The 15139-nt window shown below is 40.4% G+C and overlaps 1 protein-coding gene across 3 annotated transcripts; it reads right to left on the bottom strand.

The window, feature by feature from the left end:
- Nucleotides 1-341: 341 nt before the first annotated feature.
- RPL17 (ribosomal protein L17) lies at nucleotides 342-4239 on the bottom strand. Of its 3 annotated transcripts, none has more exons than XM_082355445.1 (7): nucleotides 4216-4239; nucleotides 3335-3387; nucleotides 3200-3240; nucleotides 2536-2670; nucleotides 2184-2282; nucleotides 1061-1252; nucleotides 342-433 (listed from the first exon to the last, which is right to left on the bottom strand). In XM_082355445.1, exons 2-7 carry the CDS (start codon nucleotides 3372-3374, stop codon nucleotides 386-388), a joined length of 555 nt encoding a protein of 184 aa, XP_082211571.1. In that variant the 5' UTR covers nucleotides 3375-3387; nucleotides 4216-4239; the 3' UTR covers nucleotides 342-385. The 3 variants fall into 3 exon arrangements, with proteins under 3 accessions (XP_082211571.1, XP_082211570.1, XP_082211572.1); XM_082355444.1 differs by lacking the exon at nucleotides 4216-4239 and adding an exon at nucleotides 3933-4209; XM_082355446.1 differs by lacking the exons at nucleotides 3200-3240; nucleotides 3335-3387; nucleotides 4216-4239 and adding an exon at nucleotides 3436-3633.
- Nucleotides 4240-15139: the final 10900 nt, after the last annotated feature.

Below are 15139 nucleotides of genomic sequence, written 5' to 3'. Positions count from 1 at the left end.
CCAGAATAGGCAAATCTACAGTCAGAAATAGGTAAACAGTCACCTAGCACTGGACTGGGGGGAGGTGACAGCCAACCACTACCAAGGTTCCTCTTTAGGATCATGAAAAACTCTAAAATTCATTGTGCTGATGGATGCATAACTGAATATACTAAATGCTACTGAAGACTGTACAGTGTGTTAAATCTCAATAAAGTGGGTGGAAAAGAGATTCAGAAATTTCTGTGTTCTAACTCCATTTTATGCAAAGCACCAAAAGATGCAAAATAGCATGTTTTATGAAAACTCATTTGATCCATTTTGTGATGACACCTGAAATAGATTTACCAATTAAGACAACCAACACTCTGCTTTTACTTTTATTTGCATTTATTTTTTGCAGCATTTATTCCCGGGCCATAAGTTTTTGTTTCTTCAATTTCTTCTGGGATATCTGGGGACAAGAAAAAAGCACTATTAAGATTCCAGAAGGTTGTATCTCAATGAAAGAGTAATCAGAAATTTCAACATAAAGGGAACAACATAAAGAGTCCTTTGGCGTAGAGAAGTGGTATGGGAAGAAGGGCAGCCAGGAGGACATCAGAGTAAGCAGGAGAGAACCAAGACTGCAGGCAGGGTGCCCAGCTGGTAAGAACTAAGTGGCAGCAAGGATGGAGGATAATATTTAATGATAAAATCAATAGAAGACAAATCCATTAGGTGTGAAGAATCACTCCCAGGTTTCAGGCTTAAAGAACTAAATGTAATCAGATACTGAAAACAAGCTTATTGGGGGGCAGGGAGGAGAGCCCAGTTTTGGACATGTTGCATTTGAACTGGCTATGGACATCAGCAGATAATCACGTGGTTTTAACATACTGAACAATACAAAGTTACTATTCACTGTTAATCAAGAAACTAATGAGACATATGAAAGCCAAAATAAAATGGTTAGAAGAGGTTGCTGGTTGTTCAGAATAGTTTCCTTTCATGGTTATTCCAAAGGTGTCCTAAGTTAGTCATCACAGCAACCACAAATCTAACGTACCAAATGAAACTGAGCAGAGACTAAGTAATTTACCTTTTTCTTCTGGGCAACCTCCTCTTCTGGTTTAGGAACAATCTGTTCTTTTTCAGTAAGGATCATCTCAATGTGGCAGGGAGAGCTCATGTATGGGTTGATCCGACCATGAGCTCTGTATGTCCTCCGCCGCATCTTGGGGGCTTTGTTCACCTGGATATGCTCAATTACCAGAGAATCTACATCTAAGCCCTGGAACGAAATCAGGTAACATCTTTATCTTAATACCACAAACTGCATCATTCAAGTCCCTGCCTTAAAAAAATAATTTGAACGGCAATCCTTAGGACTTTAAATAGCATATTTGTTCAAGCAGTTTTTTTAACCTTTATTCTAAGTGTCCTTCCTTAAATCTAACTACCAAAACTCCGTGCTAAATGCACCAAGTTTGTAAGTGGCATTCATAAAGGGGTGGAGTTACAGGATCTGGTAGTGTCTGTGTCTATTTCTAAGCCTTGATGATAAATAGGATTTTGACAGCAAGGCTTAGCAGCTAGAAGGGCTACAGCTAAACAGACCCACATTAATTCCAGTTCTGACCCAGTTTTCCAAATGCAAAAGGGTAATGGATAATTCCTCAAATGGATAAGCCTGTTTTGTTGACACAGGTTTTGTTCAGTTACAACACTGCTGTTTGAACTTCTAACTGAAATTTAATGTCTCTCAACTATGAATGTGTAGGCAACAAACCACATTAATCATTACTACGGCAATCACACTGGTTCCTTTGGAATAGTACATACTTTATTGTATTTAAAAATATCTTGTGAAGGGATTCACAAACCATAGTATAAAAAAGGTCCATGGCACAAGAAAGTTTACAAACCCTTGGTAAAATACCCAAGAAAAAAAAAGCATTTCTTTTGCATGTACTGGGATTATAGGGGGGGAAATTCTAAAGACTTAAGCTTGAAGTAACTGCAGACCATGCTCCTGAAATGCTTTACAGACAAAAAATTTTAGTCTGTTGGAAACTGGAGGTAGAGATTTAAGAGAATTCTTTTAATGGAAAATTTAGCTACTTGAGAAAGCAAGACAATCAAGGAAATAAACCTGGACAACAGCAACTATAATTGAATAACAATCCAAGTTATATGTATAAAGATGTTTATGGTCTGGGTACCTTAAGTTCAGCATTACTCTCTGCATTTTTGAGCATGTGCAGTAAAAATTCAGCACTCTTTTTGGGCCACCGACCCTGCGTCCAGCCCCACTGTTTGGCCTAAAAAACAAAACCAGAGAGCACATTCGTCATTTCCCCCAATTTAAATCAATGTTACAAGATGAATTTATTTTAACCAACACCAAGGTTGCTCAGAAGATGGTTTTTTTCATGGTTAATCCAAAGGTGTCCTAAGACTGTCATCACAGCAACCAGAAAGAGCCTGATTAAAGGCAGATCTTGGCCATTCTTACTCCCCCCAATCACCTTCTCTAACAGTTTGTCTTTTTAAATGACAACTATCAATTCTCACCTGGGCACACCTACCAACTCCACCATTGTAACGACGGAATGGCACACACTGCTTCTTTAAAGTGACATCCTTCAGATACTTGGTGGCTTTTCGGATATGCATACCCTTAATGGCCTGGGCTGTTTCACGAGTGTTCTAAGTATAAATAATATAAGCTGTGAATTAACCATATTATTTTTTAAAAATCACAAATTTTAAACATTAAATTCTAACATTTTCAACATGTCAACATTTATCAACAGCCAATACCTTTCCATTATTAGGATGTGAGCTGATACAATGAAGAAAAAAAATCTGTGATTATCAGCCAAGGGAGGCTTGGTTTGAAGGTGGAAAAAAGTGAACCCTAAGCATGTTTATGCACTTTAATACGTTCTCCATCATCTTATGAACTACAATTACGTGTCCCACATCTTGATATGTACACTAGGTTCTCAAGCAGTTCTCTGGTAGTTTTACCCAATTCCACAAATCCTAAATCAAAGTGCTCATGATATACTGATGACCACGGACCAAAAGGTGGCTGCTCAGAATCGATTTTCACGGTAAATCCAAAGGTGTCCTAAGAAATGCATCACCGCAGCTACCTTTTTAGAATGGTTAAAAAACACTCACTAGAACTCGTGAAACAACTCTTTTAGAGCATTAACTATGATTCACATACCTTAAAGTGAACACGAAGATTTGAACCTCTCGACTTGCATGCTAAAAAATACCAAAAAAAAAAAAAAGTTTTGATTAATTCTGGGCATCTTGTTGCCTCTTACTCCAAAATAAAAAATGTTTCGTGTTCACTTACATTTTGTGGGGTTTTCTGGGTCAAGTGAATAGCGAACCATTTTGAGAGGTCACCTGGAAACGAGCAAGTATAATTCTGTCAACATATTTACAGTAACTTACACAGTTTATGTACTAAACGCTGCCCGCAGCTGCTCAGAGGGTAGTTGTTTTCATGATTAATCCAAAGGTGTCCTAAGAAATGCCATCATCGCAGCCATCCTTCTATCCACTGTTTCTTCCCGTGTGCAACTACCAGTGACTACAACAGTGCTGACACTAGACTAGTGACACGGACATCATTCCTTTTACCCTCTGGAAGAAAACACAGGCTGTTTCAATCCAAGCCTGGATCCTTCACACGAAAGTAACTCGACCCAACTACAACCCTCTATAGGCTCCCCCTACAGAAACCTCCTTTACTCACGCAGCAAGTAATCCAGTCTTTTTTCCACACTTTCAATTACCCGCATGAAGCGCCGCTGAACTTGAACTCGAAACACTTACGTTCAGCCACTGAATAAAAGCCTCGACCCGACTTGACTTTATTCCCCCCCCCCCCGCCGCCAAATTTCTCTCGATGCGGCCACAAATGCGCTGCGTTCGCAGCCACCACTCACCGCGAAGACACTGGACCTCCGGAGTCGGGAACCACCACAGCCTCCCTGTACCCCCGGCCGGCCCCATTCCCAACCATCGCGCCCCGCTGAGGCCCGAGAGCACCGGGGCGCCAAGCGGGGGACTCCGACACGTCTCCCCGCACACAACGCCGCTCTCAGGGAGAAATCAGTAGCCGCGAGAGTCTTCCTCCCGAGGGTCTCGAAATCGGCACCGCCAAGGCCAGGATGGCAGCGATTAACCAGAGGATTCCCCACTCGGAAAAGACGCCGAAGAAACACTCACCTTAGGCCGCTGACCGGAAAAGGAAGAGCGGAGGTTCATGGGAGAATTCATGAGAACTCGACATCTCGCGAGATTCCCAGCCAAAGGAACGAGATTTGAAGAGGTCGGGGAGGGCGAAGGAGAAAGGGAGTGTGGAGTATGTTTGACAAGATCTGAAAACGAATTGCCCGCTTAGGAACCGTCTCAAAATTCTTCTTTTTTTGTTTCCAGAAATAAACTTATGGATTCTAAATATCAATCAATTAAAAACAGGTTTGTTCAGAAACAGACTCAGAGACTTATAGAACGAACTTATGGTTACTAGGGAGAAAGGTGCGGGGGGGGGGGGGAAGGATAGTTAGGGAGTTCGGGATTGACCTGTACACCCTGCTCTATTTAAAATGGATAACCACGACTTCCCTGGTGGCACAGTGGTTAAGACTCCACGCTCCCAATGCAGGGGGCCCGGGTTCGATGCCCGCTTGGGGAGCTGGATCCCACATGCTTGCCGCAACTAAGAAGTCCACATGCTGCAATGAAAAGACCACATGCCGCAACTAAGACCCGGCTCAACCAAAATAAAATAAATATTGGGGAAAAAAAAAGGGATAACCAACAAGGACCTACTTACTGTATAGCACAGGGGGCTCTGCTCAATATTATGTAACAACCTAAATGGGAAAAGAACTTGAAAAAGAATAGATACATGTATATGTATAACTGAATCACTTTGCTATACACCTGAAACTAACACAATATTGTTAATCAACTATACTCCAATATAAAATAAAAAGTTTAAAAAAAAAGGTTTGTAGTTCTAGGACAAGACCACCTATTATTAGGTATAGACGAGACATTTATTTGCCAACATTTGTTAAGTTTGGTTATGTGATTATATGAAAATGATTTGTAAAGGGACAATTAGGAAGATGCAAAGGATGGGATGTAATTATGCTAATCAGAAAATTCTCAGTTTAAGACCATCACTCAATCAATTGTAAAGCAACCCTTGTGAAGGATGTAATAACAGAAGGGTATTGTTCAAGAATGGGGTCTGGTTTCCCCACTGCAACTTGTAGATCTTCATATGGGAAAGGATATCTGTTCCTTGAAAACAAAAATGCCAAGGGACATTTTCTTCCTCGCCAAGGTCATCTGTCTGGTTATTCCTTTACAGTCACTGGTGGTGTTAACAGTTAGATTTAGGTCTTCCTTTTACGGCCTCTGTGATTTTCCTAGAAAACTTAAATGAACTCTTTAAATTGTATTTGATATACATACATTTCCTTCAATCTGTTTTTAATTCTTTATTTTAATTTTATTATATGTATTGTGCAGAAATTTTAATTATTAAAACAATAGTGTACTGCAAATAGGGGTAATCCTTAGCAATCAATTGATTTGTTCATTCATCCATTCAATGAATATTCATCAAGCACTTATATGCCTGCCGTTGTGCTAGATGCTATGCTCTAAGAGGTACTAGGAGAGTCTCAGCCATCAAGGAACCCACAGTCTTAGGATGAGGGTAAGGACAGAGAGATAGGGAACTAGGAGGTGAACAGCCAATTAGAATACAGTGTGAACTTGCTAAAGTAGGGTGAGCACTTAAAGTAGGAAAGCCTCCCCTGAGTAGATGACATGCGGCTGCACCATGAATGACCAGGAGGAGCTAGCTGGCCATGGCAATACAGAAAGAGAAAAATAGCTATTATTGCCAGCAAGAAAATTCTGCTATGGGAACTGCAAGTGTTCGGATTCCTTTTGGGTGAGGGTGGGGCGAGGTAAGGCGGAGTGGCAAACCTGATCTGGAAGGAACCTATTTGTCTGCCAAGGAGTTTTAAGTTTACCTTAAGGTCAATGAGGGACTTTTCAAAATGTTTAGACCCTTGGGGGATGGGTGAGGCGACTTGATCAGATTCACTTTTGAAAAAAATCGCTCCCCAGGGAGACATTTGGGATGCCTCAGGGGCAAGACCAGAGGCTGGCAAAAGATGGTGGTGGCTTGAACTGATCAGGTTCAGTGTAATATTTTTACAAAGAGAATGGAGAGTGGTGGGCGAATTCAAGAGATTTTGGTAAAAGTCACATGATTTCCTGATTGTAAGCTGTAAAAGTTGGTACTTTTGTACCTTGCCTGGAGTCAACTTCTTCCAAACTCCTGTGAATGTTCTTAATGGCAGCTAGAATGGTGAATCCTTTTCAGAAGGTTTTCAATTGACTTTGCCCAGATCATCAGAGGAATCACTATCTATGGCAACTATAGCCTTACGAAATGTATTTCTCAAATGATGAGACTTCAAAGCCAAAATTACCCCTTGATCCACAGGCTGCAGAATGGATGTTGTGTTAGCAGGCGTGAAAACAACATCAATTTTCTCGTACATTTTCATCAGAGCTCTTGGGTGACCAGGTACATTGCCAATGAGCAGTAATATTTCAAAAGAAATCTTTTTTTCTGAGCAGTACGTCTCAACACTGGGCTTAAAATACTCAGTAAGCCATGTTGTAAACAGATATGCTGTCATCCAGGCTTTGTTGTTCCATTTATAGAGCACAGGCTGAGTAGATTTAGCATAATTCCTAAGGGTCCTAGGATTTTCAGAATGGCAAATGAGCATTGGCTTAACTTCATATCACCAGCTCCATTAGCCCCTAACAAGTGTCATTCTGTCCTTTGAAGCTTTGAAGCCAGGCATTGACTTCTCCTCTCTAGCTATGAAAGTCCTAGATGACATCTACTTCCAATAGAAGCCTGTTTCATCTACCCTGAAAGTCTGTTGTTTAGTATAGCCACATTCATTAGTTATCTTAGCTAGATCCTCCGGATAACTTTTCTTCTGCTTCCTCACCTCTCTCAGCCTTCACAGAATTGAAGAGAGTTAGAGCTTTGTTCTGGATTAAGTTTTGATTTACGGGAATATTGTGGCTGGTTTGGTCTTCTGTCAACTATCCAGAGCACTAAAACTTTCTCCATACCAGCAATAGGCTGTTTCACTTTCTTATCATTGTGTGTTTACTGAGTAGCACTTCTAATTTCCTTCAAGAACCTACTCCGCAACCCCCCTCCACCCCATAACTCGGGCAACTGCTTGAGGCAAGAGGCTTAGCTTTTGACCTGTCTTGGTTTTTGGCATACTTTCCTCACAAAGTTTCATCATTTCTAGCTTTTGATTTAAAGTGAGGGATGTGTGACTCTTCCTTTCACTTGAATACTTAGAGGACTTTGCTTTTTTTTTTTAATTAAAAAAAATTTTTTTATTTTTTAATTTTTGGCTGCACCTTGCAGCTTGTGGGATCTTAGTTCCCCAACCAGGAATTGAACCCGTGCCCTTGGCAGTGAAAGCATGGCATCCTAACCACTGGACCATCAGGGAATTCCCTAGAGGCCTTTGTTGAGTTATTAATTGGCCTCATCTCAATATTGTTGTGTCTCAGGGAATAGAGAGGTCCCAGAAGAGGGAGAGAGGTGGGAGAATGGCTGGGCAGTGGAACCGTCAGAGCCCACACATTTATTGATTAATTTTGCTGTCTTATATGGGCGTAGCTCATGGCACCCCAAAATAATTACAATAGTAACATCGAAGAGCACAGATCACCATAACAAATATAATAATCATGAAAAAGTTGGGATTATTGCCAGAATTACCAAAACGAGACACGAAGTGAGCAAATGCTGTTGGAAAAATGGCGCTGATAGGCCTGCTCCATGCATGGTTGCTACAAACCTTCAATTTGTAAAAACCTTAAAATCTGGGAAGGGCAATAAAGTGAAGCGCAATAAAACAGGTTATGTCTGTGTAACAAAGGAAAACTAGCTTTATGAATGACACCTCCCAGAGGTATTGTGTATTGGATTGAATGGAGGAACATGAATAGCTAAAGGAAGTAATTCATTCATAAGCATGTGGGGCGGTGTTTTTGAGGAGCAGTAGAGTTTGGAGATGGGCCAGAAGAGGATCTTTCCTGCCGACCTCAGAGGACACCACAGTTTGGAGCAGAATAAGGTCATTTGAGTAGTGGCAGGATACCCCTAATCCTCTCAGAGAACAGGAGGTTGGCAGGGGCCACTTCAGGAGGGCTGGTCAGGGTACATCGATCCTGACTTGGTGCTTGGAATTTGTTTTAATTGTCGCAGAAAACCACTGAAGGGCTTTCAACAGGGAAGGGACATGATAAGATTTATGCTTTAAATAAACGACTCTGAGAGCTCTGTGGAGAGTAGACTGAAGGGGCAATGGTGAGATCACTGAGAGGGAGGCAGAGGTTCTCGCAAGAGCTAATGACAGCTTAGACTAGGCTGGCCACAGTGGAGATGGTGAAGAGGAATCAGATTCAGGGGATCTTTTGGAAGCTGAGTCAATGGAATTTGCTAATGGATTGGATGTGGCAAGTGAGGGAAAGACAGTCATCAAGGATGGCTCCCAGATTTTGGCCTGAGCTGCAGGAGGTACAAAATGCTGTGCCTGGAGGAGGAACAAGGAATAAAAAATTAAGTATTCTATTTGGTCCAATCAAAAGCTTAAAAAAGTTTTAATTTATAAAATTTCAAAACACACAAAGGTAGAGGGAGAGCAATAGAGCAAACCTGTAGGTACTCACATTAAACTTCAATGGTAATCAATATTTTGTCTTCCTTGTTTTATGTATTTCTTCCTCCCTACCCAACTTTCACCACTTCCTCTCCCTTTTCTTACAGTATTTAAATCCCAAATATGGGGGCTTCTCTGGTGGCGCAGTGGTTGAGAATCTGCCTGCCAATGCAGGGGACACGGGTTTGAGCCCTGGTCTGGGAAGATCCCACATGCTGCGGAGCACCTGGGCCCGTGAGCCACAACTACTGAGCCTGCGCGTCTGGAGCCTGTGCTCTGCAACAAGAGAGGCCGCGATAGTGAGAGGCCCGCGCACCGCGATGAAGAGTGGCCCCCGCTTTTCGCAGCTAGAGAAAGCCCTCGCACAGAAACGGAGACCCAACGCAGCCAAAAATATAAATAAATAAATTAAAAAAAAAAATCCCAAATATGTTCTTTCATTTGTATGTACTTCAGTATGTATCTCTAGTGGTTAAGAATCTCCTTCCCCTCCCCTGCCCCTTCTCTCCCCCTTCCCCCTTCCTCTTCTCCTCTTCCTCTTCCTCCTCCTTCCCCTCCTTCCCCTTCTTCTCCTTCTTCTTTATCTTCTTCCTTTTCTTATAACCATTATACCATTATCATACCTAAAACAACAACAATAATTTCTTAATATACCTCATACCCTACTTTGTGATCAATTTCCTCTGTCTCAGAAAGGTTTTACAGTCCATTCAAGTCAGGATCCAGACAAGATTCAAATATTATGTTTGTGAGATATATCTCCTAAGTCACTTTTAATCTATAACTATTTCTCTTTTTCATATTCTCTTTTCAATCCCCCCACTCTCCACCCCATTCCACTTACTTGTTGCAAAGACTAGATCACTTGCCTTATAGAATTTCCCACACTTTAGATTTTGGCTAATTACATCCTCATGGTATCATTGAACATTTTCCTCTGTCTTTCAATTTTCCTGGAATTATACCTTGAAGCTTGATCAGATTCCTTTCAATTTGGGGGGCAAGAAAACTTCTTAAGGGGTACTATGTATTTCCCATTACATCACATCAGGATAGACAAAATGTCATGATTGTCTCATTTTTACTGATATTAAGATGGATGAGTTCAGGAGATGTCAATCTGATCCCTTCATTAGAAAATCCCACATCAGCATTTTAAACAAATTAATTAATTAATCAATTAATTTTTGACTGCGTTGGGTCTTTGTTGCTGCATGCGGGCTTTCTCTAGTTGCAGCGAGCAGGGGCTACTCTTCGTTGCGGTGCGCAGACTTCTCATTGTGGTGGTTTTTCTTGTTGTGGAGCATGGGCTCTAGGCGCGAGGGCTTCAGTAGTTGCGGCTCACAGGCTCTAGAGCTCTAGAGCACAGGCTCAGTAGGTGTGGCGCGTAGGCTCAGTTGCTCCACGGCATGTGGGATCTTCCTGGACCAGGGCTCGAACCTGTGTCCCCTGCATTGGCAGGCGGATTCTTAACTACTGTGCCGCCAGGGAAGTCCCCCACACCAGCTTTTTACCTAATGGCTTTAGCAGCTATTGAAATTCATTGCCTAGATGCATTATTTAATCTCATGTTAAAAAGTGGTGATTTTCCCCCCTAATTTTATCATTCCATTAACTTTTTTTTTTGGCTGTGCTGCACGGCTTGAGAGATCTTAGTAGTTCCCTGACCAGGGAATGAACCCTGGTCTGGGCAGTGAAAGTGCAGAGTCCTAACCACTGGACTGCCAGGGAATCCCCATTAGCATTTTTAAATTGGACTTGTGTAAAAAAGAATGTTCCCTCTTTCCAATATTTGAAATATATTTGACACAGGAAAGGCAGGATAAAACTTAATTTGCTCCTTTATTTATTGACTTTTAGAAAATTGAGCTCGTTCCCTAAGCAACTGCCAGAAATGGCTGATTAAGATTTTTTACAAATCAGCTTTATTGAGGTATACTTTATATACAATAAAATTCCCCCAATTTTAAGCATACAATTTATTAAGTTTTGACAGATACACGTGGTCATATAACTACCACCACAATCATGATCTAGAACACTTCCATCACCCCTCAAAATTCCCTTATGTCTCTGTTAAAAAAAAAAGGTAGTAGGCCCAAAATGGAGTCACTCGTGCTAAGTGACTCCCAGGTCAGCACACCAAAACTTAGTCTGTAACCTAATTGTAGTTTCAGATTCTTCCAGGAGTGGAATTATAAAATTCCAGTCTGGAATTTCCTGATTAACACTAGTGAGGTAATCTACATGATAGACCCCTGCCCTTCCCCCAATGGCAGGTGATCTTGCCTGAAATAATCCTTTCGTTTGTTTTTTACTTCCTTGTCCCACCCTCTCTGCCTTGAAAAACCTTCCATTTTGTACAGCTCCTCAGAGCACCTTTCTACTTGCTAGTTGGGATGCTGACAACTAATTAGATGATTTATTAAATGAATCAGTTAATAAAGCCAATGAACTCTTCAAATTTACTCGGTTAGGCTTTGTTTTTTAACATTTCTTTGGAACCAATCTCCTTCTCCCACCCATGGGACCTAACGACTACTGCTCTACTTTCTGTCGCTGTAGTATTGCCTTTTCCAGAATGCCATGTGAATCCTACAGTATGTAGTCTTTTATGTCTGGCTTCTTTCATTTAGCACAATGCTTTTGAGATTCATTTAGATTATTGCATGTATCAGTAAGTCATTCCTTTATTGTTGAATAGAATTCCATTGTACAGCTACCTCACAATTTGTTTACCAGTTCAGCAGTAGATGGACATTTCCATTGTTTCATGTTTTGGGCTCTGATGAATGAACCTGTTGTAAACTTTTGAGTACAGGTTTTTGTATGGACATATGTTTTCACCTGTCTTGGATAGTTACCTAGGAGTGGAATTGCCTGGTTACAAGTTAAGTTTATGTTTAACTTTGTTTTTTCAAACACATAGACTTTTTTTAATTTACTTTTTTATAAAGCAGGTTCTTTTTAGTTATCCATTTTATACATATTAGTGTACACATGTCAATCCCAATCTCCCAATTCATCCCACCCCCACCCCCTGACACTTTCCCCCTTGGTGTCCATACGTTTGTTCTCTACATCTGTGTCTCCATTTCTGCCCTGCAAACCGGTTCATCTGTACCATTTTTCTAGGTTCCACATATATGCGTTAATATATGATATTTGTTTTTCTCTTTCTGACTTACTTTACTCTGTATGACACTCTCTAGATCCATCCATGTCTCTACAAATGACCCAATTTCATTCATTTTTATGGCTAAGATTCCACTGTATATATGTACCACATCTTCTTTATCCATTCATCTGCCGATGGGCGTTTAGGTTGCTTCCATGTCCTGGCTATTGTAAATAGTGCTGCAATGAACAATGAGGTGCAGGTTCTTTTTGAATTATGGTTTTCTTTGGGTATATGCCCAGTAATGGGGTTGCTGGGTCATATGGTAAATCTATGTTTAGTTTTTTAAGGAACCTCCATACTGTTCTCCATAGTGGCTATATCAATTTACATTCCCACCAACAGTGCAAGAGGGTTCCCTTTTCTCCACACCCTCTCCAGCATTTGTTGTTTGTAGATTTTCTGATGATGCCCATTCTGACCAGTGTGAGGTGATACCTCATTGAAGTTTTGATTTGCATTTCTCTAATAATTAGTGATGTTGAGCAGATGTTCATGTGCCTCTTGGCCATCTGTATGTCTTCTTTGGAGAAATGTCTATTTAGGTCTTCTGCCCAGTTGCTTTTTTAATATTGAGCTGCATGAGCTACCTGTATATTTTGGAGATTAATCCTTTGTCCGTTGCTTCGTCTGCAAATATTTTCTCCCATTCTGAGGGTTGTCTTTTGTCTTGTTTGTAGTTTCCTTTGCTTTGCAAAAGCTTTGAAGTTTCATTAGGTCCCATTTGTTTATTTTTGTTTTTATTTCCATTACTCTAGGAGGTGGATCAAAAAAGATCTTGCTGTGATTTATGTCAAAGAGTGTTCTTCCTATGTTTTCCTCTAAAGTTTTACAGTGTTTGGTTTTACATTTAGATCTCTAATCCATTTTGAGTTTATTTTTGTGTATGGTGTTAGGGAGTGTTCTAATTTCATCCTTTTACATGTAGTTGTCCAGTTTTCCCAGCACCACTTATTGAAGAGACTGTCTTTTCTCCATTGTATATTCTTGCCTCCTTTGTCATAGATTAGTTGACCATAGGTGTGTGAGTTTATCCCGGGGCTTTCTATCCTGTTCCATTGATCTATATTTCTGTTTTTGTGCCAGTACCGTATTTTACTGTAGCTTTGTATTATAGTCTGAGTTCAGGGTGTCTGATTCCTCCCGCTCCATTTTTTTCCCTCAAGACTGCTTTGGCTATTTGGGGTCTTTTGTGTCTCCATACAAATTTTAAGATTTTTTTGCTCTAGTTCTGTAAAAAATGCCTCTGGTAATTTGATAGGGATTGCATTGAATCTGTAGATTGCTTTGTGTAGTACAGACATTTTCACAATATTGATTCTTCCAATCCAAGAACATGGTATGTCTCTCCACCTATTTGTGTCATCTTTGATTTCTTTCATCAGTGTCTTATAGTTTTCTGAGTACAGGTCTTTTACCTCCTTAGGTAGGTTTATTCCTAGATACTTTATTCTTTTTATTGCAATGGTCAATGGGATTGTTTCCTTAATTTCTCTTTCTGATTTTTGTTGTTAGTGTATAGGAATGCAAGAGATTTCTGTGCATTAATTTTGTATCCTGCAACTTTACCAAATTCATTGATTAGCTCTAGTAGTTTTCTGGTGGCATCTTTAGGATTTTCTATGTATAGTATCATGTCATCAGCAAACAGTGACAGTTTCACTCTTCTTTTCCAATTTGTATTCCGTTTATTTCTTTTTCTTCTCTGCTGTGGCTAGGACTTCCAAAACTATGTTGAATAATAGTGGTGAGAGTGGACATGCTTGTCTTTTTCCTGATCTCAGAGGAAATGCTTTCAGTTTTTCACCATTGAGAATGATGTTTGCTGTGGGTTTGTCGTATATGGCCTTTATTATGTTGAGGTAGGCTCCCTCTATGCTTGCTTTCTGGAGAGTTTTTATCATAAATGGGTGTTGAATTTTGTCAAAAGCTTTTTCTGCATCTATTGAGATGATCATATGGTTTTTATTCTTCAATTTGTTAATATGGTGTATCACAATGATTGATTTACGTATACTGAAGAATCCTTACATCCCTGTGATAAATCCCACTTGATCATGGTGTACAATCCTTTTTTTTTTTTTTTTAATTAATTAATTTATATTTGGCTGTGTTGGGTCTTCGTTTCTGTGTGAGGGCTTTCTCTAGTTGCGGCAAGCGGGGGCCACTCTTCATCACAGTGCGCGGGCCTCTCACTATCGTGGCCTCTCTTGTTGCGGAGCGTAGGCTCCAGACGCGCAGGCTCAGTAGTTGTGGCTCACGGGCCCAGTTGCTCCGCGGCATGTGGGATCTTCCCAGACCAGGGCTCGAACCCGTGTCCCCTGCATTGGCAGGCGGATTCTCAACCACTGCGCCACCAGGGAAGGCAGTGTACAATCCTTTTAATATGTTGTTGGATTCTGTTTGCTAGTATTTTGTTGAGGATTTTTGCATCTATATTCATCAGTGATATTAGTCTGTAATTTTCTTTTCTTGTAGTATCTTTGTCTGGTTTTGGTATCAGGGTGATGGTGGCCTCATAGAATGAGTTTGGGAGTGTTCCTTCCTCTGCAATTTTTTGGAAGAGTTTGAGAAGAATGGGTGTTAGCTCTTCTCTAAATGTTTGAAAGAATTCACCTGTGAAGCCATCTGGTCCTGGACTTCTGTTTGTTGGTAGATTTTTAACCACAGTTTCAATTGCATTACTTGTGATTGGTCTGTTCATATTTTCTATTTCTTCCTGGTTCAGTCTTGGAAGTTTTATCTTTCTAAGAATTTGTCCATTTCTTCCAGGTTGTCCATTTTATCGGCGTAGAGTTGCTTGCAGTAGTCTCTTATGATGTTTTGTATTTCTGTGGTGTCCGTTGTAACTTCTTTTTCATTTCTAATTTTATTGATTTGAGTCCTCTCCCTCTTTTTCTTGATGAGTCTGGCTAAAGGTTTATCAATTTTGTTTATCTTCTCAAAGAACCAGCTTTTAGTTTTATTCATCTTTGCTATTGTTTTCTTTATTTCTACTTCATTTACTTCTGCTGTCATCTTTATGATTTTTTCCTTCTACTAACTTTGGGTTTTGTTTGTTCTTCTTTCTCTCGTTCCTTTAGGTGTAAGGTTAGGTTGTTTATTTGAGATGTTTCTTGTTTCTTGAGGTAGGCTTGTATTGCTCTAAACTTCCCTCTTAGAACTGCTTTTGTTG

This window comes from Balaenoptera borealis (genome assembly GCF_965194805.1).
Source record: "Balaenoptera borealis genome assembly, chromosome: 14".
NCBI classification, from domain to species: domain Eukaryota; kingdom Metazoa; phylum Chordata; class Mammalia; order Artiodactyla; family Balaenopteridae; genus Balaenoptera; species Balaenoptera borealis.
The sequence above is the reverse complement of the archived record's forward strand: the minus strand, read 5'-3'. Positions and strand labels throughout refer to the sequence as shown.